This window comes from Malaclemys terrapin, chromosome 14 (assembly GCF_027887155.1).
Source record: "Malaclemys terrapin pileata isolate rMalTer1 chromosome 14, rMalTer1.hap1, whole genome shotgun sequence".
Taxonomy (NCBI): domain Eukaryota; kingdom Metazoa; phylum Chordata; order Testudines; family Emydidae; genus Malaclemys; species Malaclemys terrapin.
Window position 1 is genome coordinate 22759623 of NC_071518.1, and position 25741 is coordinate 22785363.

At 39.3% G+C, this 25741-nt stretch overlaps 1 protein-coding gene across 1 annotated transcript in view; it reads right to left on the reverse strand.

Annotated features, from left to right (window-relative positions):
* Positions 1-14295: 14295 nt before the first annotated feature.
* Positions 14296-25741, reverse strand: part of URI1 (URI1 prefoldin like chaperone) — a 55456-nt gene continuing 44010 nt past the window's right edge. Inside the window, exons 7-11 of the mRNA XM_054048661.1 lie at positions 23338-23518; positions 21726-21987; positions 20173-20315; positions 17706-17964; positions 14296-15119 (exon numbers count right to left, since the gene is read on the reverse strand). Of these exons, the coding sequence (XP_053904636.1) occupies positions 14934-15119; positions 17706-17964; positions 20173-20315; positions 21726-21987; positions 23338-23518 (1031 nt within the window). The 3' untranslated portion in view covers positions 14296-14933. The remainder of the gene's footprint in view (positions 15120-17705; positions 17965-20172; positions 20316-21725; positions 21988-23337; positions 23519-25741) is intronic.

The window sequence follows — 25741 nt, forward strand, 5'->3', positions numbered from 1 at the left end:
TCACCCTTATTTAAGACTCTGTCCTCGGGGCCTGAAGTACTATAACACCGAGATCAATATTTGCTCGCAACACCCAAACTCCTTTACTCCTCTCCGTATCAACTCTGGCTCTCAGCATCCCTTCCTTTGTATCTAATCATGTTTGCTTTCTTTTCGTGAAGAGCCTTCTTTTCGACAAGAACACTGGCAAACTTTTTCAGCCTGACTCCAGGAAGAGTCCAGTTTGAGTGTACTCTTTAGCAAATGGTCTGGCAAGTAATAAAACATGGGTCTTTTTATTCAGGTCAGGTTGCCTAGGCATAGGGCTCATATTCTGATTTCATACCCTCATAAATTCAGAGCAAATGCATTGACACCAGTGAAGTCACTCTAGATTTCCACAGCTTGACATGAGATCAGAATATGACCCATAGGTATTTTTGCAGCCTTTTCAGCTGCCAAGGAATCCTCAGTTTTTACTGGGCCTCCTGCAGGGGGAAATTGTCAATTTTTAGGTGGGGAGGGTTAATTTAATCAGCATTCGTCATTTACTGTAAACAAAAAAACAAGCTTATTTAGAATATGTGGCATGTCAATTCAATGGAGCACATCATCTCTCAGTCATTCAGATGTAAATCTGGAATAAATCCAACCAAGTCAGTGAAGTTACTCCAGATTTACACATGTGTATCTGAAAGCAAGATTTGGACCAGTGTCTTGTAAAATAAATGTCAATCACTATTTCCTTTCCCTCCTCTGACACTCACTCTCTCAAAGTTCCTTTACATTTCACAGCAATCTCAACAAAGTGGCATTTGCTCACAGAAAATCTAGCAGTACCTAGTCACTGGGCTCTTCTCTTTTTCCTCATGCATTTCAAGGCTCCCTACTAAGTCCTCCATGCACACATATGTATAGATATTAAGATAGCTATATATTAATGTTTAGGTAACGTCGTGGCTTTTCTCTTGATTGCAAGGCATCGCAGGGCTGCTGATGAGGTTTGCTGTTGACATTTCTGCATTAGTTGGCTTTTGTCAATCCTGGCAGGCTAAGAAATTCTATCTTAAGGGCTGTTCTTTATTAAATTTGCAAGATACAAAACTGTGACTGACAAATAGTCTCTTTTCTTTTGTGCATGTATAAATAATAAATCTGCATCTCTAAAAATAACAATTAAAATATTGCTCAAATTGAAAACAGGGAAAGACAACAATTTTCAGACAGCTTTATACAGATTACAGGCGCATGTAAGCAAGTTAGGAACCATTGTTTTTCAATAACTTTGGATAGCTATCAATACTCAAAGCTTTTGGGGGGACAGGGACGTAGGGGAAGAGAATTTATATGCCTCGCTGGTATGTGTTTTACCAAACTTTGTCACAGTCTTTTATATAACTCCTTTATGTGGTATCTGTGACATAATTCCTATTTTTTTCCACCAGCCATTATAGATGATAAATAAAACAATGCACTGAAAACACTGAAATCTCTCATCAATGTCTTTGTGAAAAGGCCCCAGATAAATGAGTCTTGGAATCAAAGGCAGATTACATGACTGACCATGTATCATCCTCTATGTATTGAACATAGTCTTTGTAAAGATAGAGCGGTAATAAAAAGTGGTATTGTGTGCTGTGAAAGGCTGTGTGGGTCTGTGCATGACTAATCTGTCTTTCTGCATTATTTTATTCAATCTTCTCTGACTTTATGCCTTTGACATTTTTGCTACACTCAGTAAATTTGAGTGAATAGGCAATTTTAAAGAATTTTTATAGGGCTTCAGAGAAGTCATACGCAGACTGTATCTTTGTTCAGATTTAACAGTTTAAATATTTCCTTTGTCTAGGATGCAGAGTAATCTTTAGGCAAAAGTAAAGGGGGGGAGGCTAAGGGGGACAGGAAATGCCTAACCTTCCTTAAGATTTTTGCAACATTTCTTCAAAACCTTTACATACAGAAAGCCATCGAGAACCCAATTCTGCAAAATGCTGAACACCCTGAGCTTCCATTGACTTCACTGGGACGTGAGAGTGATAAGCATCTGGCAGGAAATGCAGAATTGGGCCCCTAAAACATTTTTTCCCCACTAACCCGGGTTTCACAGTACTTTTGTGATTACAAAAAGGGTCTGGGGCTTCCTCCTCTGAAGATGAAGGGATCCAAGAATGACAGCTCCCTCCAGAAAACTCAAGGAGGAAGCAGATGAAATTTCTAAAGGGCTATTCTGAATTTAGACTTAAATATGATGTTCTTGCGTCAGCCAATTTCTCTGACAAGATATTGCAAGGGTTGCTGTTTCTTAGTAAATAATGACTTTATTGCATCTCTTTAATGAACTGATAACGTGATACACAGTAAATTATCTAAATCTATAACATTACTGCAGATAAGCAGCGTGGTTTTAGTAATTTATACCACAGAGAGACATGCATTATAAAAATAGGAAAATTATTTCCTTTGTTAAATTGTGCAGAAGTCTTTACCTGAGGAACACCAGACAGATTAATCTCAGGAGATCCATTCACTTGTATTTAAGCTGTTGAACTGTTAGCTGTTTTTCTCAGAATAGTTGGGGAACAAATCTTTTTTGCAAGGCAGAAATGACACTATGGGTATTACTCCAGTTCATACAAGTTCTTAAAATAAATACTGAGCTATTTTGAGGTAACCTGAAGCTTTGTTTAATCTTAAATTCAAATCTGAAAGAACTGTAAATTTGCTGTGATGGAAATTAAAATGCATTGTGTAAGTCACTCATGACATCGTCCTTTTTGGTAAACTTAAGGAATATGCAGGACCAAGATGGCATGAAGCTGATGGGCCCAATTTAGTTGGCTCCAGCTGAGGGGTATCATTGGACATGGATGGTACAGATCTGTCTGGGATAAAGGCATGGATTCAGGTGGACTGAGCTCACTGGAACTCAACCCTAATAAGACTGATGTTATGTTGGCACTGGAGATTGGGGGAAATCAAATGGATAAAATGGCAGAGTTGATACTGGCTCCCTCCATTAGGGGCATCTGTCCATGTTTTATTGCTCAGACTCACACCCTGCTAGTCATCCTGAATCCCCAGGAACAGCCCAGTAGCGGCAACAGCCCAAGAGTGCTTACTATTTGCACTTGGACACAGAAGTTGAAACTTTTCTTTCAGATGCAGGCCTTGGCCACCTTGAGATTGGATTATCGCAACATACTTTACATGGGCTACAAGTTAAAGCCACTCAGTAATGTCAACTGCTGCACTTGTGAAGTGGTGCTTCCAAAAGAGAGCTTGTGACACCCATGGTCGGCACTCGTGTCCTGTTTACTCTTGGGAGGTTGAGTTGTTGATTTCAAACTATAAAGCCAGTGGGTTTGGGTGCGGGTTACGTCACAGAATGCCTCACTCCTTGTGTGCTACCATGGCAACTGAGGTCATCTCAGGTGCTCAAGCTGACACAAGAGGGGCCAGAGGCAGGCCATTGTCAGCAAGAGGGGCCAGAAGCAGGGCATTCCTTGGCGATGGAATTTTGGTTCCTATTCAGTTGTCCAAAGCCCAAATTTATTCTTCTTTACATCATTCTCTGAGGCACATCTGTTCTCCCAGGCCTTTCCTGGGTACGTGGCGGGGACCTGGATAAGCTGATGGGAGAGGATAGCAGGTCCATCCTGATTGTGGAATCCTGGTTGTAGTGGGTTTTGAGAAGCTGGGAGGGTTGATCCTTGGTCCCATAATCTGGGTCTAATTGTTAATTTTGATTGCTGTTTTATAGTAGCTGCCTGGGCACCCAGAACAAGGGAAGGATGCATATGTACAAAGTGAAATAAATACATTCTGCTCTCAGTTGCTCCAGTATAAATGGGAACAGAATTGACTCAGTATCTACTGCTGCCAAACTGTATTTAGTCCAGAAAATTCAGTAACACATGGCTAGTAAAAGTTCTGCTAGATGTGTGAAAAGTTCTGTATACTACTGGTCTGGGCCTGTGCCCACCGAACTTAATCTGAGGTTTGTCACTGCCTTCAATGGGAGCAGAATCAGACTCTTACTTTCCCAATGTAAACTACTAAGGGCCCAATCCTGTGAGTAGCTCTTTACCTCAGAGGGACTGCTCACATGAGAAGAGGTCACAGGATTAGGTGCTTAGTTTGCACTGGGTGGGAATCAGGGCACAACTCCAGAGAGTTATGATCATGTACATCTCACCTCTTCTATAGAATTTTTCATAGCCATGTACTTTAACAGTGCTATCACAGGGATTTCTGTAGCTAAAAACAAAGTTCCGCTAGCTTTTATACCAGAAAGTCTACAGTACCATTAAAGAGATCCACATGCAAGAACAAGATGACAATCCTCCAAGGATATTTTATTTTAAGGCAGGGAGCCTCCAACAGCATGTACGTCGTGCTTCTAACATTAGCGTCTCACAAATAGAACACAATCTCTCTAAATGTAAGCATGCCTCAGCATCTTACTTCAAAAACGTAATGGGTAAAAATTCCACATCTCTATGCTAGATTGCATCGTGAATTCCCTCTGCTTTGCACAGCAGAGACACTACTTTTCATCATTGCACAATACTTGATGTGAGTTTCTTAAAATGAAAGCTTAGTAAGCCTAAAAATGTAGGATAATATGATTCATTTATAGATCTCTGATAATAGATGTGGTTTCTATTACTCTGTTACCACATCAAGGATTAATCCTGTTCCTGCAGGAAGAATACATTACCTTCCTCTTTATGAACCATTATCATAAAGCAGGATAAACAACAAACACCACCTATGATTAGCTATGCGGAGCAGTTCCCATTGATTTATAATGCTAAACATTGGAGGCTTTGATCAAGCTGAAAGTCCCTTTTTGCTAATTTTATTTGAATGGCATTCTCTTAACATATAAAGAACAACTCTGTTTTTGTTTTGCTTATTTTAATGTTTTATAACTTAAAGGGATTCTTCCCAATATAAGCTATAACAACCCCAAAATGCCATTTGCATTTTTATAACCTTCTTACTTAAAAGTGAAAGAGTAGAAGGAAAGACCCAGTGATAGTGTTCACTGCATGCTTTAATCCCAGCCTGAGCTTTTTATGCTTGAGAGCACCTTATGATGCTGTAACTAACCTCAAACCTGGAGCAGCAGGAGGGCAACAAACCTCAGAATACAGCAATGTCATGCTTTACAGGCATACTCTCTGCAACAGCATGAATGAAGAAAAAAATTGGTTGCCTAGGAAACACTCTAGTCTTGGTAATTATTACTGTAACTGTCTGCACACCCCACCTATAACAGAAATGAATAATAAATTATAATCACTGACTGGCAGCTTTCTGTTGTTGCTTTTGCTCAGCACTGCTACCTACTGGCATGCAAAATTAATTACATACAAACAGCAAGGGCCATGGTACAAATCTATACACACACATGTAGATGCTGTTTTCCCCTCTTATTCGCAATGTGGTTCAAGTAAATTGCTTCTTCATCAGTAAAGTAAAGATGGAAAGCTCTGTGTGTCCATCTAAACCATGTAAAATATAGGAGAAAAATCTAAATGAACTTGTTCTATTCAAATGAGATTTCATGTTACACTAACTGGACAAAAAACAAAAGAAATTACATTTGCTGCCTAATATCTTAACGGCCAAATATAATGCTATTTAACCGTATAAAATAGGATACTGCTCAAAATGTCTATAAATAAAATACCGTCTGGTAGTTTTGATCAATTAAATTACATAATTAACAAAGATGCTCCATTTATCTTAGGTTGTCTAATTTGCAGTACAGTGTTAAAGTACTTCTATTGGAAGACTAGTTTGTTTAGAAATTAGAACACTCATAGTGATTTACTGGATTTGATTTAAAAGACACAGCGGGAGTTGGCAAAATTCACATATCATGGGGTTAATGTGGGTTAGAATGGAGCTATTTGTAATACAAAAATATTGCATACCAAATACGCACATCTGATTTCTTTTAATCCTAGCTCATCTTTTGCAACATAAATCACTTTGTTCAAATGAACAGCTAAAACAGCTGTTTTTAGGCACTATTGAAATACAGAAATCTGCTGCTTTAAATTCTCTAAGAAAGTAAAGTACTGATTGCAACTAGTCTTAAAATACAGATAATGAAATAAACCCAATTGACCTCTAAATTCTTTTTACTTGGTTCCACCAACACACATGGATGGTTATTCCCACTTTGGTTCTATCAGTTAGACAGGGGCAGCCAGTTGGCTTCCTAGATGTTCACAAGCCAATTCCATTGTTTTTTTTTTCATTGTATTCTTCAGCTCAGACACTTAGGGTATGTCTACATTGTAGCTGGGAGCAAACCTCCCAGCCCAGGCAGACACACTCATGCTAGGGGGGGCTCAAATTATTGTGACAAAAATAGCAAAATGGACGTTTGGGCTCAGGTGGGCTTCAGTGCCTGAGATTCTGCCCATGCCAGAACATCCACACTGCTATTTTTAGCACACCAGCTCCAGCCCCACTGTAGCATGAGTCTGTCTACCTGGCCCAGGAGACTTGCTCCCAGCTGCAGTGTAGAGGTGTCTTTAGTTTGAGGGGTAAAACAGAAATGTCAAGTAACCCCAAATAAGTGATATCCTCTCTCCCTGAGCCTGTGGGGGCGGGGTAATACAATAAAAATGAATATTCTGCCTAGGTCCCTGCATATTCTAAGTGGCCTACCTGTATATATCCCTCCCTTTTATTTTAGAAAATTGAATATTATTATTAGAGACTTTCTGTAGGGGTCCGGTCAACATCCATGCCTACCACTTAAAAAAACACTAGCTCACTACAGCCAAAAGGGGTTTTGGGCTCCCAGTCCCACAGTTACTATTATGTTTTTAATCACATCACAGATGTCAAATTGGTTCCTGCGTGGTAACACCCTTACACCCACGTGGGTGGAAACTGAATTGATATTCATGCATCCAATTCCTCCTGCGGATCCGCGTAGTTACTCTTTTTCGCCAATGGAAAGAAATAAGGTGCCTACCGTGGTGGCTGCGCAAAAAGTCTGGGCTATCTTAGGTAACAGGTATCAATTTCATCCTCGCCGTCACGCAAAAGCACCTGCCTGGGGTAACCCAGACTTGCAAATTGGGACCAAACCTATAATTTGGAAGAACTGGCTGAGCAAGGGCATCATATGGATTTCCAGTTAGTCAAGGATGAGGGTTTTCTCTCTTTTCTAATTCTAAAGCAACAACATGACCTCCCACCCTAAGCAAATCAGCAATACCTACAACTAAAATGCTTGCTAATGTTTGATCCGGATGTCCCAGGACTGCTAGAGGCCTCAGAACTACTGGGTACCTTGGAAATGCTTCGTAACCTCTCTAGACCCCTGTCCACTATGTATGCTTATGCTAATGAAGAGGAACTCCACTGGTCTGGAGTTCCTTGTGAATGTGTGGGAAGGAGGGTTATTACGGCCCTTAAAAGAACTCCAATGGCAAAACTTCTGTGGAGCGCCACAAAAGATTCTATTAAAATTGTAGTGGATGCCCCAGAGGTTGTACACGGTGGCGGCCTTGTCCTCTAAAGTTTGCTGGGGGCTCTAACAAAGAAAATGAAACATTGATGCAAATCCTATGGGACTGTCCAACCGTCATGCAGCTGTGGAAAGAGGTGGGCACAAGAGTGAAAAAATAGTGCTTGGCTTCAGTAACCAAACCTCAGCTGAAAATTGTAGCTGAGATTGTATACCTGCCACACTGGGTTTAACTCCACTACAAAGACTTTAGTTCTGGAGGGCCACATCAGTTACCAAACACATGATTTGACAAAAATGGAGGAGTAGGCTTATGCCCAGAATAGAGCAGTGATATTCAGACCTGTTTGAGTTAGCAGAGAAAGAATTTCTTCTCGACATAGAGAGCAATTATATGAATGCCAAGAAATTTGGACCCCATTTCTTGATATATGAGCTCTCAGCATTCTTTATGCAAATAAAATGCCAGACTTCCATTCCACGGGATCTCCACTTTTCTTCTCCCTACCACCCCCACCCCTCAGTCACCACCTTCCCTTTTTTCCTATTTGTGTACGTCTTTTTATTTATTTATTGTTACCCCCATACCAACATCTTATGTCTGTATAATATTGTCTGGTTTTGTATTGTCTGGTTTCACAGCTTTGACAATTTGTAAAGTTGTGTAGTTGCATAATTTTATTGGATATCCTGTGACATGTGCCGTATTTGGTAACATATACAACTGTAAGTTGTTTACCTTTTTGTATTTTTTAGTGTTTGCTTCATTATGAAAATTAAACACACACACAAAAGAAAAAGAAGAAATGTCAAGTAACCCTCAGCTTAGCTCTAATTTAATCAGACAAGGAAAGGTATGTGGTTTAGTGGAAACAAGTCTCAGAAAAGATTTAAGAGTAACAATTACTCCACAACTCACACTGCCTCACCAGTCCAGATTGATAGAATATCCATACACACATGTTTTCTTTGAATTTTTCATTGTTATTTAATTTTTTCTGACAACCCTCTTGAAATTTTTTCTTTGTAAACAACTGAAATTGGAGCAGTGTTGTTTGTTTTGATTGGTGAGGTAGGTCGCACATTATTGTTTCTATTCCTGGATTGGATGAGCATACAGACAGTCCCAACCCAATTGCTTGTGAGTGAGGATTTAAAGTTCAGTTTCCTTCTGTGATTTTGTGAATGTGATTTTGAAATTCACCTTCTCTGAACAAATTTGTCAGGAAAACAGTGGGAAACTCTCCAATGTCTATGGAAGACCAACGCAAAAAGGGTATGAATATGTCTGAAATCAAATCAATTGCAAATGTGGCAAGTAACTTAGGAAACTTTAGCCACCCACTAAGTCACATGCAGCACCACATTGTGACTAAAACTGTTTTGTTAATCAATCAGAAGGCATGTAAATCAGAAACATCTACAGCTTCAACCCAAACAAGCTCACTGAGACCCTGTCTGGATTTGGAAGATAATGTGTGTTTAACAAAAGTATTGGTAAGTGATTAGCAACTCTGTTGGCAAGTGTGTTAGACATGTCAGTTACCATGTTTTGAAACATTACTTAGCACCTACAGTAGATAAAGACATCAATGTTTAAAATGTGTTAGCTTGTCAGAGTCAGTCTTTGTGTCCTCCCTAGCCTAACCTAGGACCCTAGGTTGACCATGACCCACTACCATGTTTTCAAACACTACAATCTTTGTCTGCACTAGATGCTGCTAATTAACACACTTGCTAAACACACCTCATTTGCCTAGCCAAGACAGAGTCTGAGAGTTAGCTTCATACCTAGTTTATGCCCAGGGTGCAGGACTTCTAGTGGTTGAAAGATGGCCTTGAGGGTGGAAGGGCAGGGTAAAGGTGACAGGAACACAAGATGGCTGCAACCTTCTGCCTGAAAATGGTTAGAATCCCTAGTCTCTTATGCCTGGACTCCTAGAATGATCTCATCTCTTTTCTTTTCCCTCTCCCTATGTGCACCCAGCTAGCCAGCTGTCTTGTGTCCCCCTCTTCAGAAGACCTCAGCATGGCCACCTCACAATGCACTGAACTTACTCTCCAGTTTCAGGCACCTGGGTAGATAGGCAATTCAGGAAAGCATATATCGGATACAACTCCGATTCTCCACTGGCACAAAGCTGCCTCATCCTCAGATAAGCTTTATTCTAAAAGTGTCACTTTTGTGCCCATATCCTGCTCCCAACCATCACTAATCCCTTAGGCTGTCTCCCACACTATATCTCTAGTTGATGGTATCCAAACCCTCCAAGGAAACAATGAGTAACAAAGAATTCCTTCTACCAATCAATGGTCGTTCTGATAACCACCTTTAAAACATTTGCTACTCACCCACTCTTGGCCTTACTCAGCTACCTTTAACTGGCTTCTGAGTATTTGTGTTCCCACAAGGTCACATGACTATGCCCCCATTGGCTCCTCTCCTTTCATACAGCCATTGAAAAAAACTCACCAGCCAATCCCGATCAGCAGCAGGCACTTACAGCTGTTTTTGGCTTCTATTTAAGTCAGGGCTCCCTGACAGACACTCAGCACAGAGCAGCTCAGACCCTCTTCTTACAGCAGAAAAAAAAAAAAGCAACCAAGAAATTAAAAATAAATAGATTAAACATTACCCTCATTATTATTTAAGTAGAGAATAAAATCTCTGATGTTAGCAGAAAAGAAAAAGATGCTCTTACTGATAGATTCATTTAATATCAAGAAACTTGAAGGCATAGAAACATGGGCAATACTACTACAGGTAAGGAACATTTTCTCTACTCCCTGCCTTTAATAAAACATGTATTTCTGGTGGTTCCACACATCAAGTCTTCTGCTCCACTATTGCATTAAAGACAAAGGTGTTTTAATCCTCCACCAAGTGTAGCCCTTGAGACTCCCACATTTTTTTCTCTCTCCAAAACTTCTAGTCACATCTTTATGCGGATGTATTTTTTGCATCTACATTTGAGAACAGGCTTCACATGTTGTTCCACCATCATTGCTATTACACAATCTATTGCTAAAGTCCATGTAAGGAGACAAGAGATACAGGAGCAACTGAATATGGGACACCCCTTGCACACATGAAACACACTGCAAGTTGCGAGAGAGGCACAGACATACATAAGCCCCAATTCAGGAAAGTACCCAAGTACGTGCTTAACTTTAAGCATTTGCTTAAGTCCATTTTTCTTCAGGAACCCATTGACTTCAGCCCAGGACTTAAGCACACATTGAAGTGCATTCCTGAATAAGAGCCATCGTGCATTCCAACCAAGATGCACTTGTCCTATGTTGACTGGGGGAGTGGAGGAATATTTTTAAGTGGTACAGAATAAAAACATGTAAAGAACTGTGATTTTAAAGTGATCAAGGGGAGTTTGGCTTGCTTCAAAATAACTAGGAGTGGTAAGTATTTTAGGAGGTATCTAAATAAATCTTTTAAAAGGTCTTTCTCTCTCCTTTTCTTTCTAATTACCTGTCTGGTCTCAACCTTTTGATATCTAAAATAGGTATGCATGGAACTATATTTTACAGTTGCACTGTTCTGGTTGCAAAATAGCTTCTACTTTTTTAGGACATAATTTCATTTTGTTTAGCCAAGAATTCTTTAAAGAAGCTATAAATAATCTTCTTTAAATATTTAGCCATGCATAGAGGATGGACTGGCATTGATGGCTTATTTTAGTACTACAGCAATATGCTTTTTTTTTTAAATTGCATTTTAGCATGTATTAAGTTAATCATTAATACTTTCAATGTGATCCTCAGTATCAGCTTAAAATGAGTCTGTTTTAAAACTTAGATTGTCCCCTCCCATAAGGAAACCTGCAAGAGAAACCAGGCAGGGAGAAAAAATACTCAACATTCTCTTTAATTCTTTGTTCAGAGAGGCAGGATTTTCCCCCTGCCTCCTGGGGAAAAGTGCTATTTAGCCATCAAGCTGTATGGATCTTTGGGAATCGGCCACAGGCCAGGGGAAGATCTGCAAATGACCAATACCGCCTATGCTGTCTCTTGACCTCCGGTCAGCATTACTCCAAGAGTCAGCTCCTCAGTTGATGTAAATTGTTATAGCCCATTACTTTCAATGGAGCTGTGACAACTTACACCAGCTGAAGATCTGCCCCCAACATGCAGGGCCGGCGCAACCCATTAGGCAACCTAGGCGGTCACCTAGGGCACTACAAGTTGGGGGGCCGCGACCACGGCGGTATTTCGGCGGCGGGACCTTATGCCGCCTCTGTGGGAGGCGGCATTTCAGGGCGGGACCTTACGCCGCATACGACGGCAGAAAAGCTGGCGGCGATCCTACCAACACTTTCCTTATGGGCAGCAGCCATTGGATTACCCATTGAAGTGGCTCGTTCCCAGCAGCACTGGCAGTGAGGACTATGAATGCCACTGTAGCCTTCATCTTCCTTACACATGTAGCTCCTGGAATCCCACATAGACATCTACTTCATAGATCCCGAGGCCAGAAGGGACCATTGTGATCATCTAGTCTGACCAGTATAGTACAGGCCATAGAACTTCCCCAAAATAATTCATAGAGCAGAACTTGTGGAAAAACATCCAATCTTGATTTAAAACTGGTCAGTGATGGAGAATCCACCACGAACCTTGGTAAATAGTTCCAATGGTTAATTACTTTCACATTAAAAATGTATGCCTTATCTGCAGTCTGAATTTGTCTAGCTTCAACTTCCAGCCATTTGATCGTGTGATACCTTTTCTCTGATAGATTGAAAAGCCCATTATTAAATATTTGTTCCCCATGTAGATACTTAGAGATTGTAATCAAGTCACCCATGTTCTCTATTAACATAAATAGAGCTCCTTCAGTTTGTCACTAGAAGGCATGTTTTCTAATCCTTTAATCATTCTCATGGTTCTTCTTCTTTATCAACATCCTTCTTGAATTGTGGACACCATAACTGGACACGGTATTCCAGCAGCAGTTACACCAGTGCCAAATATAGAGATTATGTTATCTCTTTACTCCTACTTGAGATTCCTGTTTATGCACCCCAGGATTGCATTAGCTCTTTTGGGCAGAGCGTCACAATGGGAGCTCACATTCAGCTGATTATCTACCAGGACCCCCAAATCTTTTTGTGAGTCACTGCTTCCCAGGATAGAGTCCATCCCATCCTGGAAGTATGGCCTACATTCTTTGTTCCTAGATATATACATCTATATTTAGCCACACCTATTTAGAACACCTATTGTTTGCTTGTGCCCACTTTACCAAGTAATCCAGATCACTCTGAATTAGTAACCTGTCCTCTTCATTATTTACCACTCCCCCAATTTGTGTGTCACCTGAAAACTTTATCATGGATGATTTAATGGTTACTCAGTTACGGTGGACACCCATACTAATTTTAGGTACAAGATGGAATAAGAGCCCTCCTTCAGCCTTGGCACACTAAAAACATCTGGTGAACAAGAGGTTATATGCATGGTTGCTGTTACTCACTTTGTTTGTATACATAGTTGCTCTTTGAACATGATCATGCATTTTCTTTGTTAATTGAACATTTGCAAAAACAACTGTTTGCAATCCAGATGAGCTGTTGGGTTGGTTCTGGGCAGTTTACCAAGGAAGTTGCATTTTAAAGCCAACTTAAAGATAAATAATAAGTTTTGTTTTTTAATTAAAGAAAATGTAAGGACAAATTTAAGTTTAAAAACAGGAAGAGATGTCTCCAGTCTCCCAAACTGGCTTCCTGGGTGAGGCAGTGGACAGTTTACACCACAGGAACAGACACAAACCCAAGAGCGCAGGCTGCAAGAGCTGGCTAGACCCTGACCCAAAGTACTGTTAGGAGACTTGCTGTCCAAATGAGATGGCCAAGGCCTGAAAAGACAGATGCTGGTGGGAACAGGAATTGCACAGGGTGACGGAAGGAATGTCACCTGGGTAACCACATGGTTAAATCCACAGAACCATGGGCCAGAGACCAATCATGTCTATCTGCTGCAGCAAGACATTTTGCCTTAGTTCTCAGTGCCTTACTCCTGTTAAGTTTTGAAATAAAATTGCAGCCATTAAGACATTTATCCTTAGCAGAAACAACAAGGAGTCTGGTGGCACCTTAAAGACTAACAGATTTATTTGGGCATAAGCTTTCGTGAGTAAAAACCTCACTTCTTCGGATGCATAGAGTGAAAGTTACAGATGCAGGCATTATATACAGACACATGGAGAGCAGGGAGTTACTTCACAAGTGGAGAACCAGTGTTGACAGGGCCAATTCAATCAGGGTGGATGTAGTCCACCTCCTCGGGAGTGGACTACATCCACCCTGATTGAATTGGCCCTGTCAACACTGGTTCTCCACTTGTGAAGTAACTCCCTGCTCTCCATGTGTCTGTATATAATGCCTGCATCTGTAACTTTCACTCTATGCATCCGAAGAAGTGAGGTTTTTACTCACGAAAGCTTATGCCCAAATAAATCTGTTAGTCTTTAAGGTGCCACCAGACTCCTTGTTGTTTTTGTAGATACAGACTAACACGGCTACCCCCTGATACTTGACATCCTTAGCAGCTATCTTCTCTGGGCATTTCCATGACAATTAAAATATTATTTGAATATATAAAAGAACTTGGGACTTTGTAACCATAGTCTGGGGTCTATGCTCCTCTCCCTATGTGCATGTAATTGCCACTGAAATTAATGGGTGTTTGCTACACAAAGAGGGAAGAGAATAGACTGTGTCTCTATGCAATAGTGAAGGATTTCAAAGAACCACCTCTTTCCACATTTTATTTTAAATGAATAAATCAACAAAAAACCAAAATTCACACCTTTGTTTTTACTTGAAAAGTTTAATTTTACAAAATACCATTTTCCATGAAAGAAACTTCCCTGCAATGTACAGGAACACAGCATTCTGTTTTAGAGATCTGTACAGTAAGATATCAGAGGTTTAATAGAAGGAAAAAAACCTGAATTTTAGCAGGTACCTACAACAATGTGGATACAAGAGTGTCTTAAAATGCTAAAGCAAGTAATGAAACATAATTGTTGAATCAATTTGAAATTTGAAAAGTTTCTTTAAAAAACTGTCCAGATGGTAAGCAGGACATCACAGCTGATACAAAACTACCTGTATATTTAGGTTTAAACATAAAACCAATGGCATATGAAGAGAAATCTTTGAAAAGTAATTCCAAGTGCTGTTATAAGGCAAACATATACAAAGGTGCTGACCGCATACAGGGAAATTGACAAAATAAACTGAATATTGACGTATTCAAACGTTTACTTTTTTTTTTTTTTAAATATCACCAATAGAGGTCTATTAAGATAAACAATGCCAAATTAACATAAGATACCTTTTTACTAACTAGGTGTAATGCACATAGTTTTACATAATCTCAACAAATGTGAAACTAAGCGTTAATATTCAAACTTTCATTGTGTAGGCAGCAGGGCCTAGTTTGTCTGTTGCATTCTGGCAGCTTTGAATTTTGAAATCCTCTTTGTAGTTTCTTCTGATGCCTCAGACAGAACTTCCTCTGATTTTCGCTCTGGAATGGTAGGCAGGACAGGGTGAGCAATGCTTGGGTGTGGTATTAAGGGAGACAAAGGCTCTTTTTCTATAACAGTTCCAGAAAAAGCCTACAAGAGAAAAGAAAACTCAGAATGAGCTAATAAAATGCAGATGTGAAGCTTTGCCCATAAGGTCATTACCCTATTTTAGCCTTATTAGGATTGTTATTTCTTTTAATCAAAAGTAAAGAAATATCTTTAAATCAATGGAAGTTCCTTGAATAAGTAACCAAATTGTAATTAACCTCAAAATATAGCTTGTTCAAAGAAATCTGAATGAAAGATAGCGTTTTAAAAGTACTACTTAATCACATTCCTAACTGCATAAATGATCTGAAAAAATTGCTTCCCACTGATACATGTTCAAGAAAATAAAATAGATGATGCAACAGGCAATTTCATCTTGGATAACAAATGGGAAAAACTTGCAGATTTTTAGGCCTGTCAGCATTTCCCATCATATGTCATATTTTCATGGCTTAATATCTTGGCCTTTTCTAATTGCATCAAGATGGCACCTGGAATACAAATTTACCTATATTTTGTTGGTTATTTTTTTTTTCTTTCTTACCAAAAATGATCAAAAATTGGTCAAGGCAGTTTATACTTAAGAGAACAACAAGACTTCCAATTCTTTTCTTCCTTTATAAATTCTAACTAAAACCATATGTGCTTAATATTTTAAAATTACAATTTCCATTATAGCTGTTTTGCTATATTAAGAAAAAGAAACAGCTCAGATATTTACAATTTGAAAAGCAGCTAGGAAGAAACTCTTTTTCATAAATGCTTTTAGTATCAGCCAGGGGTTTACAGTATGCATAACACTGTGCGTATGCAATATAAAATACTACATTTTTTAAAAGTCACATTATGTGCCAAAAATTAAAAATGGTTCAGGGCATTTCAGAAAAATGGTACACTAATTTACACCAAGATTTGATCATTATATTGGGCGGGAGGGAACAGATACCAGATTTATTATACCTGCTTTTTTAAGAGTTACTCTGTTGCCAAGAAAAAAAAACAGCAAAACAAAATAGTCACTCTTCTTGCAGGACCTGCAAAAAAGCAAGGTTTTTTGTGCTGTACTCGAACAGCTAAACTAAGCCCAAAGCTGTGCCTGTTCTGCTGATTTGTTCAATAACACCAGTGTCATTTTTATAAAAAGGTAAATTAAATACAGCTACTGATGTTCTGCTGCATTAGGAAAAAAGAAAAAATCAGTACATGGCGAATGTTGCCAGAAAAATAATATACTTCAAACCACCATAAAAACAACTGAAAGCAAAACAACAATATATTTGTTTAAAAAGTGAATGTCCCTTTAGCTCTGACTGGAGCATTTTGCTCAGTGTGATATAATTACTTTAAAAATACAGTGATACTGCAGATAATCATGCCCTATGCAGAGAATGGATTGATATACAAATGATTTGTTATTGTTGTACAGTGACCAAAAGTGTACTAGATGCTTAACATACAGAAGATACAGTCTCCGCCCCAAAGAGATTACGATCTATAGTGCTAACCCTGTAAAAGAATCCATGCCAGCAGATCCTTATGTCCCCACTGAATATCTTTAAAGTCAATGGGACTCCATGCAGTCATAAGGGCTGCCACATGGATCCCTCAGCAGCATTAGGGTCTAAAGAAATATAACAAAAGTGGATATAAAGAAAAAGAAAAGGGGCATGAGGTTTTCAACAACAGGACCATGTGGCTGTTTACCGAGTAAAGCAAGCAATAGGTCTTCTATGAGTCTACTTTTTCTTAAAAATAACTATCTTTCTAGAAAAAACCATTTCCCTTTGAAGATACCTTCTGTCTACAGAACTTCTGAAAATTCAATGTAACCTAACTTTTAAAAAATTACTGTAATTTTCCATAACAAAAACAGAGATAAAATATTAATCCCATGCATGGCATAGCAGCAGCCACATCTCATTTCTGAACATTCTCAATGGTTTTCGCAGCTACTCATCAAGCACATGCACTAGTGACACAATCTCTTTCATTTATGATAAGAAATTACCCAAGACTTTCCAAAGACTTGGAAATATATTTGGTTCGGCTCTTCGACGGCATCTTGTGCTCTATGTCTGCTGGACAACTTCCTCCCTCCTCCTGTCATAGGACTTTGTAAACACTCTGAGCCCACTGACACCATTTATTTTAAAATATAAAATAAGCCCTGAAGATTCTCCAGAATCAATGTGTTAGCATAGTAAGAGCCTACGGTATACACAAAATCGCTTTCCCTCCCTCAGATTAGCAATTAGCAAGTGGGAATCTTGCATGATCCAGGACTTTGTTACCCTGTGGTGCACCTTAGAATTTACATTATGGGGAAGTCCCAGGGTGTCACTAAATTTGAAAGCCATGAAGTCAATGTGCTCAGTGGAAGGGATACTGTCTACTGCTACACAAACGTGGCAAATAGTCAGCTCAGCTGGTTATCCCACAATGAGAGGAAAAGGGTAAGTGCAGGGAGAAGAACAGGCCTCCTGGCAATCTCTCCCCGATGAGAGAGGTAGGGAGAGCTGGAAAATTAGTTAAAAAGAAATTAAATAAACCGATGGTAGAGGCAACTACACTATCCAGCATTTTCCTTTTTATCCATGCCAACAATCAATAATTAATCAAAAAATGTACCTCAAATGTCCCTGATAAGGTTGAAAGTTTTTTTGGAAGATGCTCCTGCCCCTCCTCCTCTTCCTCCTCCAAGATCCCTTCACTGTTGTCACTGTAAGTAGCTTCATCATAGCTAATACTCCTCAGAACTCCTCGTCTGTCATCAAACTCAGCAGCACTGCTCTCACTGGTATCACTACAAACACTATTCTCTCTGCTTCGAGACTTCAAAATTGATTTACGAGGGACATATTCTCCATTCACAACATCAACAAAGACTCTATAAAGGAAAATGTTAGCTTTAATAAACTATTTCAGGATCAGATGACAAATTTACAGTGATCTCACTTTGTCTTTTGTACAAATTAATTACGATTTGCATTTTTAACTTTTCAACTGCTGTATTACAATACTGTACCTTTAAAAGATACAATAAAGCATTTTCTTTACTAATGAACATGGAGTAATTCTGCAACCCAAACACTGTCATGCCTCTATTAAAGGATTAGCTGGTATACTCCCCTTTCTGAAGAATGTGTATAGCTCTTAGACACTTGACAGAACAGCTTGATTTGCAAAATGTAAAGAAAAATTATAGTCGCAAGATGATTTTGAGGTTTTTATTTCTAGACACCAAATAGAATGTTGTGATAACAGAAGGTTTTCTACTGTGAAATCATTTTCAGATGTAGAATATAAAAACAAGTGCTTGAAACGTTTACTTGCACAGAATAAGGAAGTTTTCCCAGGCAAGTGCCATAATTTTCTGCAGAATCTACACTTTCCCTAAAAATAAAATAAGTTTTTAGTTCATAGGGTTCTGAAGAAACTTTCCAAACATGAACAGTGTGAACTGTCACAGAATCCTCTTCCCGAGTCTACAGATACTGTTCCCATCCCTCTGTTGCTGCTCATAGCTTTCCCAAACTGTAATGATAATTGACCAGCGTCTGTTAATTTCCACTGCTGCTCTTCGAAACCCTATGGGTAGCTATAAAACCAACGGGAATCAGGTCAATTTAGTACTGCTCCAGCTTGCCAGAGGAAGAGGTGGGTACTAGAACTATTCACTAGGGAGGAGAATTCAAAAACAGGTGAGGTACATTAGGAGACACCTCAACAATACTCCTCACAGTAGCTGGGGGATCTGGGAACGAGTAGTGAGCTATGGGGTTTAATAGTGCAGCACTGAAATCAATGAAAGCTTTGCCACTGACTTAACTGAGAGCAGAAGCAGGCTCATAGAGGAAAACGTACAACAACTCCCTTTCAACAGATATAAAGTGGGATTTTTTGTTTGTTTCTTAAGGGTTTCACATTTTCTACTCACTTACTAGCCTAAGACTACAAAATATACAGATCCTGATCAGGGTTCAAAGACAGCACCATGAATCCCTAAACCTTCTCTTGTCCCAGCAGTTGTACAGCTGTGACTAGGGAGTGGGCTAGTGAAAAGTTCACCTCGGTGTTACTTCTGAACAGATTTTCAAAGGTATTTAGGCACTTGAAGACATAGATAGGTGCCTAATAAGTACCTAGAGGCTTTTGAAAATTCTAACTCTTACTGATCGCAATAGAATCTAGGTGTTTTTGAAAACCCAATAGGTGCCTGTCTGCATCTTTAGACACCCAAATACCTTTAAAAATCTGGCTCATGTCTCAATCTTACTTTTGTCCTTTATGCACTCCTTTAGCTATCGGAGGTCTGGTCAATTTTTCTTGCCCTTTGAAGGAGGGGGAGGAATGAATGGATAGGGAGTAAACAGATACGGTGTGTGTCTGTGAGCAGATGGGGAAGAGAAAGACTGGAATTAAAAGCTGGAAAAGATGGAAAAGGAGAAAGAGAAATTTCATAGGGAGGGAAGAAATGAGGAAGAGAATATTCAGAGAGGAGGACAAAGCATATGCTGAAAGGAATGTGCTTGGCTGGAGGGAGAAAGTAAGAAAAGAGGAAGGAGACAACAACAACTTAGCCAAATACCTCAAGGGAAAGAAACAATGGAGTGAAGCTAGAAAGAGAAAGAAGGCATAATGTGATGGACATGATCAGTTATATTTAAAAAATATTTAAAAGGAAGTTGATTGACAATGTGTTTAAACAATTTGCAATGAGACATTTATTTCCTTTAAGTTGCAGAAGATATGGCATGAAGCAGTGGGGTAAATTTTAAAAGCACTGCTAAAAGGAATTATGTTCGACTCTTAGTTTGAGAAAATGCAACTCTCAGCAAAGCAGCATGCAATAGCTATGAAGTGTGGCAGTTTAAACGTGTGACAACCATGCAGGAGACACAAGTGTTCACTTCTTAAAATGTACACCCAGTTCCAAATGCTTCTTTTGGGAGACACTGTGCAGCTCCATATTTGGGTAAGATTTCAAAGTTGCTGCAGGATGCTTCAAAGAGGACACGCTAGAACACAAAAGAAGGCCTTACTTTTCAAGCGTGCTATGGGAAAAGCAGGGCAGCTATCACTATACATTACATACCGGTAAATGTCTGCTGGTGTTTTTATGTTAGGCAGTTCTGGAACCAAGTGTCCATTGCCATTGCTATTCTTCCTTTTACGTTTGGCCTCCTCTTTCTTTTCACTAAATTTCAAAGTAGTATTTTTTCCTGTGTTTATTCTTACCTGAAAATTAAAACACAAATTGGTCTAGAGTATAAAAATCAAGCAATCACGAGGGCATGGATCAAGTCAGTTCATGAATTCTTCATATCCAAGCAGCTGAGAGACTACAGCTAAACAACAAAATGTATTGACAGTGACATTCTCAGTGCTCACTGTCTCGATATTATGTGCAAAATTCATGTGCATTAGCACTTAGTGTCAAGAAATAGCTTCTTGCACCAGGATTGGGTAAGAATAAACAACCTGATTATACATCAAACCATACATTCTAAACCATTAATTCTGACCAAGAGCTTAGTTTCCCCTGAATGCAATGTCTGCCTTGAATGTAAAAGGCATTTTTAGAACACCTGGACCAGGGATGCTACCTTTTAGAAATGTGTGACATGGCACTGGTAGTATGAAAACTTGAATCTCTCTTTTTGGTATCATTTTAGAGAATTCATGACTGAATTGGGGGGTTTCAAAACACAGAGCAGCAAAAGAAACCTTCTGAAATAAAAAGCCAAATTAAACTTTGTCTATAGTCAGGGTCCTAAATACAAGACTAGCCATGGATCTTACTGTCAAAGTTTCACATGAATGTTTGACAAAACACCTTGAATTCTGCGATAGCTTTTACATTTTACAATATTGCATGTCTAAAATAAATATAAAATGCATTTTCATAAAAGAAAAAAAAAAAGATTCTAGGGCTGTAAGTAGCACAAACAGTTAGAATTCTCCTGAAGTAACATTTTAGATGTGCTATTAGAAGTATAATCTATGGTTAGATTCCAACGACAGATAAATTGGTTACTACTACTGTTTCTGTCAGATGAAAAAATCCTAGATATTAAAGATGGAAGAGATCTATTAGGACATCTAGTGCACTCCCTCACTCCCACCCCCAACCCCATCAAAGCAGTATATCTACTAGTGTTTTGTCCATTACTGTTTAAATTCCCAAGGGATGGGATCTTTCACCATTTTCCTTGAGAAATTGTTCCCAATTATAATGTAGACATATTTCTGACTTATTTCTTCATAAGAGTCTTCTTTTCACACTTGCTTTAGCGTTTAACTTCAGCTCTGGCAGGCTGGATGACTCCCTCAAGAATACATCGCTGCTGCCTCTTCATTTGACTATAGGAGTTGCTCTAGATAACACATCACTCTCTCCCCATAGGATAAGGATGCTGCTTTTGTTGTGGTCCCTGCCTCTTTAAACCTAGTAAACAAGGAATTGGCTTCAGCTCTGAACTCTGACACCATCTTACCTATGTGAGGTAGGTCTTTTTTTTGACTCATTAAAGCAATGGTATACTTTATTGTCCAGCACTTTGGGGTACACTATTTTAAATAAAGCATGTAGTATATATACTATCTACATTATATGGAGATAGATACATAAAAAGTAATAGTACAAACCCTTTTAGGTTCAACAGTATGAGAGAAAAATATAGTTGGTACAAAATGATCAACTCCTAAATCGTCTTCATCATCACTGTGATAATGACTTGGGCCATTAACTTGGCCACTGAACAATTCTGAAGTTGTTACTTCTTTCTGTACATTGTCCTGAGTAGTAGAGTCTTCCACTCTGTGTACCACATTCAGATCTGTCTTATCTTCTTTCTCCTCTTCAGAGGAAGTTGTATCTTCTCCATTTGCCTCAATTGTATCAGGTGTCCTATAAATTGCAAAAAATACTTAAGGAAAGAAAACTAATCAACACATCATAGCCTAACAAGATAACTTACCGAATAACATATGAAACCACTGAATAATTTCCTTTACCTATGAGATGAGATTTTCTGGAAGAGGTTAGGGAAGAACAATATCATGCATGATATAGTTTTTTTTAAGGGTCAGACTGTGGAGCCCTTACTCATAATGGAACCACTTCAATAAGGAAATGCTTATCAATGCAAACAAGAGAGCCACAATCTGGTCCTAAGTCATAATTTTTGCTTTAGGACCAAAACAGCTCTAAGGATTGTCATTCACAATTAAAAGAGTTGTTTACTCAGGAATTGTACACAACAGGTCAGAAATATGAAAGGTCCAACTATAATACTAGCTTACCCATCTTGTACACTTTGGGCCAGAGTCTCTCTTGCAACCAAGCTCTAATCAATGCAAGAGACAGATGAGGGTGTCAGGGAGCTGGTTACAGCTCCATGATCAAGGGCCTTTCTGCAGTAGCCCCAGGGCCAGTGAAAGCAGCTAGAGAGCTGTTCTAACTCACACCCTGGCATAGGGTCTCAAATGGCCCCTATGCCATTGGAGGATGGGAGTAGTGGAACTCTACTCTGCAATGCTCCAACCTCCTTTCCATGTTGTGCCCTCTGACGGGCATGGGAGGGAGGCAGCAGTCACAGGAGCTGCCTCTGCCATTGGGTAGTTTCCCTATGTCAGGAGAATGAGGGGATTCCTTCCTGGACATTTACAGACAGATTCCAGCTCCTCTGAACCACTCAGGGGCTGGATTCCAGTAGAAAATCTGGCCCTTTACATTCCAACCTTCTTCACCCTACCCTCATAATTAGAGTCCAAGTTAATTCTTTTAGTTCTCTCTAGCTATCTGGGTTTTTATAGGCTCCAAACTCCTCACAAACATTAGTTAGTTTACTCTCACATTATACCCTTGAGGTAAGGAAGTTTTATCGTCCCCATTTCACAGATGGGGAACTGAGGTATACAGAAATTAAATGTATCCCGATCACACAGAAAGTCTGTGGTAGTCAGGCTCTGTAAACAGATCTTCCTCTATTATGAGCAGCTTATTTTAAGTTTCACATTTTATTTATTTTTGTGAATTTTAAGGTATTAAAAAGTATCCAGAGTTCTGAATGGATGTTTTTAGGATTTTCTCAGTTTATAATGGAAACAAAATCAACAACCATACACTTTTCAACATGCAGCAATGCTCCTCAACCATCACTGATTTAAGCAAATCAACTGCAAAAAGCACCTATTTGTTCATACTAGTAAGGACTTTAATTACATCTTTCAGCCCAAACCTGCAACAGTAATATACCTGTCAAATTCACCCAGCATCTCTTCTCGTCTCTCAAGTTCTTCCAATCGGGCCCACAGTTCCTCCTCAGATTGGGAACAGCCCTTGGACTTTGAATCCATCCCATTTTCTAGAAAATGTACCTCAAAAACATCTGACACCTTTGGCTTTGAATGAGGCTTGTGAGCAGTTCTACGTTTTCCTGTGCAAAATAAATAAAAGGAATTTAGCCAAAACATTTTCTATTTCAAATTACTGTTGAATTGTTTAAGTAATACTGTCAGTGAACCAGAACATTGTCACAGGATAATGCTAAGGCAAAACACTGATCCTGTGACACTTCTATTACAGTGGTTTGGTACCTCTCAGTTGATTTAATCATTTATTCTAGTAGTGCACTAGTGTGACAGTTGCTCACTGTGCCATTAATTGGGGAAACAAACCTACTTTGGCTCACTTGGGACCAACTATCAATACAAGTAGATGTTTTTTAAATTTATGAAGTACATCAATGTTACCTAAAAATTAGAGATGGTTTACAGGACAAACTGGGAAATATAGCAGGAGCCCATGGTATCTGCACATCCCTTTGGTAACTAACAATTCACTTCACTCCACAACAAAAGCCATTTTTAGCTTTAAAATCTTAGTTTTGTAATAACAAAAATAAAACCTTTAATGCTTCAGAAGTGGCTAGAGAAATTTGCTCTTAAGCAACCACAGGCAGTCACTGTGGTCATTTAAATGTTTCATTATCTATTCAAATGGTAAACACATTTGTTTCCAGACTCATAGACTTGAAGGCCAGAAGGGACCATCATGATCATCTAGTCTGACTTCCTGCACATGGCAGGCCACAGAACCTCACCCACTCACTGCTGCAATAGGTCCATAGCCCCTGGCTGAGTTACTGAAGTCCTCAAAACTTGATTCAAAGTCTCCAAGTTACAGAAAATCCACCTTTTGCTTTAGTTAAAACCAGCAAGGGACCCATGCCCCATGCTGTCCAGGGGGGCATGGGTCCTTCCTGACCTCATATATGGTGACCAGTTAGACCCTGAGCATGTGGATGAGACCCACCAGCCAGATATCTAGGCAAGAATTCTCTGTAACTCAAGAGCTCTCCCCATCTAGCATCCTATTTCTAGCCATTAGAGAGATCTGCTAATAGCAGACATGGATGGGCCATATGCCATTGTCGGCAATTTCATCGTACCATCCCCTCCATAAACTAGGGTTTTTTAAACAAGTAAAGTTTTTTGCTCCCACTGCTCCTCTTGGAAAACTATTCCAGAACTTCATTCTTCTGATGGTCAGAAACCTTCATCTAATTTCAAGCCTAAACTTGTTGATAGCCAGTTTATATCCATTTGTTCTTGTGTCAACACTGGCGCTTAACTGAAATCATCTCTCCCCTCGGCCTGTTTTGTTAGGCTGAACAAGCCAAGCTCCGTAAGCCTCCCCTCATAGGATAGGCTCTCCATTCCTCTGATCATCTTAGTAGCCCTTCTCTGCACCCACTCCAGTTTGAATTCATCTTTCTTAAAGATAGTAGCCCTTCTTTGCACACACTATTCCAGATGAGGTCTGACCAGTGACTTGTACATTGGTAATAAAACTTCCCTACTGCAACTGGAAATACCTTGCCTAATGCATCCTAGGATTGTCTTTCTCCTCCTCTGTTGCTTCAAAGTGTTAAGTCCCCAGCTTATAGCAACAACTCTTGTTGTTAGTCCCTCTTTGCAATATTAAATGTCACCCTATTTCTATTATTCCAGTTGTCAAGATTGTCCAAATCTTTTTATGTGATTCTAGTCCTCCTCCATATTGGCAGTATCTCCCAATTTTATGCCAGCCAACAATTTTTTTCAGCGCACTCTCACTTTCTGTGCAAAGGTCATTGTTGAAAATGTTAAATAAAATTGGTCTTAAGACTGATTCTTGAGGAACTCCACTAGTAACCTCCCTCCAGCTTGAGAGTTCACCTTCCAGTATGACCCACTGTAGTCTCCCCTTTAATCAGTTCCTTACCCACCTTTCAATTCCTGTATTAATCCCCATCTCCTCCAATTTAACTAAATATCCCGTTTGGAACTGTATCAAAATATTTTACTGAAATCCAGATAGAATAGATCTACTGCATTTCTTTTGTCTAGAAAATCAGTTATCTTCTCAAAGAAAGAGATCAGGTAGGTTGGCATGATCTACCTTTTCTAAAACTATGTTGTATTTCATACCAATTACTGTTTAGCTCCATGTCTTTACTCTCTCTCCTTCAAATTTTGTTTTAAGACCTTGCATGCAACGGAGGTCAAACTTGCAGGCCTGTAGTTTTCCAGATCACTTTGTTCCTGTCTTAAATATAGGTACTATACTTGAAATTCTCCAGTCATAGGGTACAAGCTTTGAGTTTATGGATTCATTA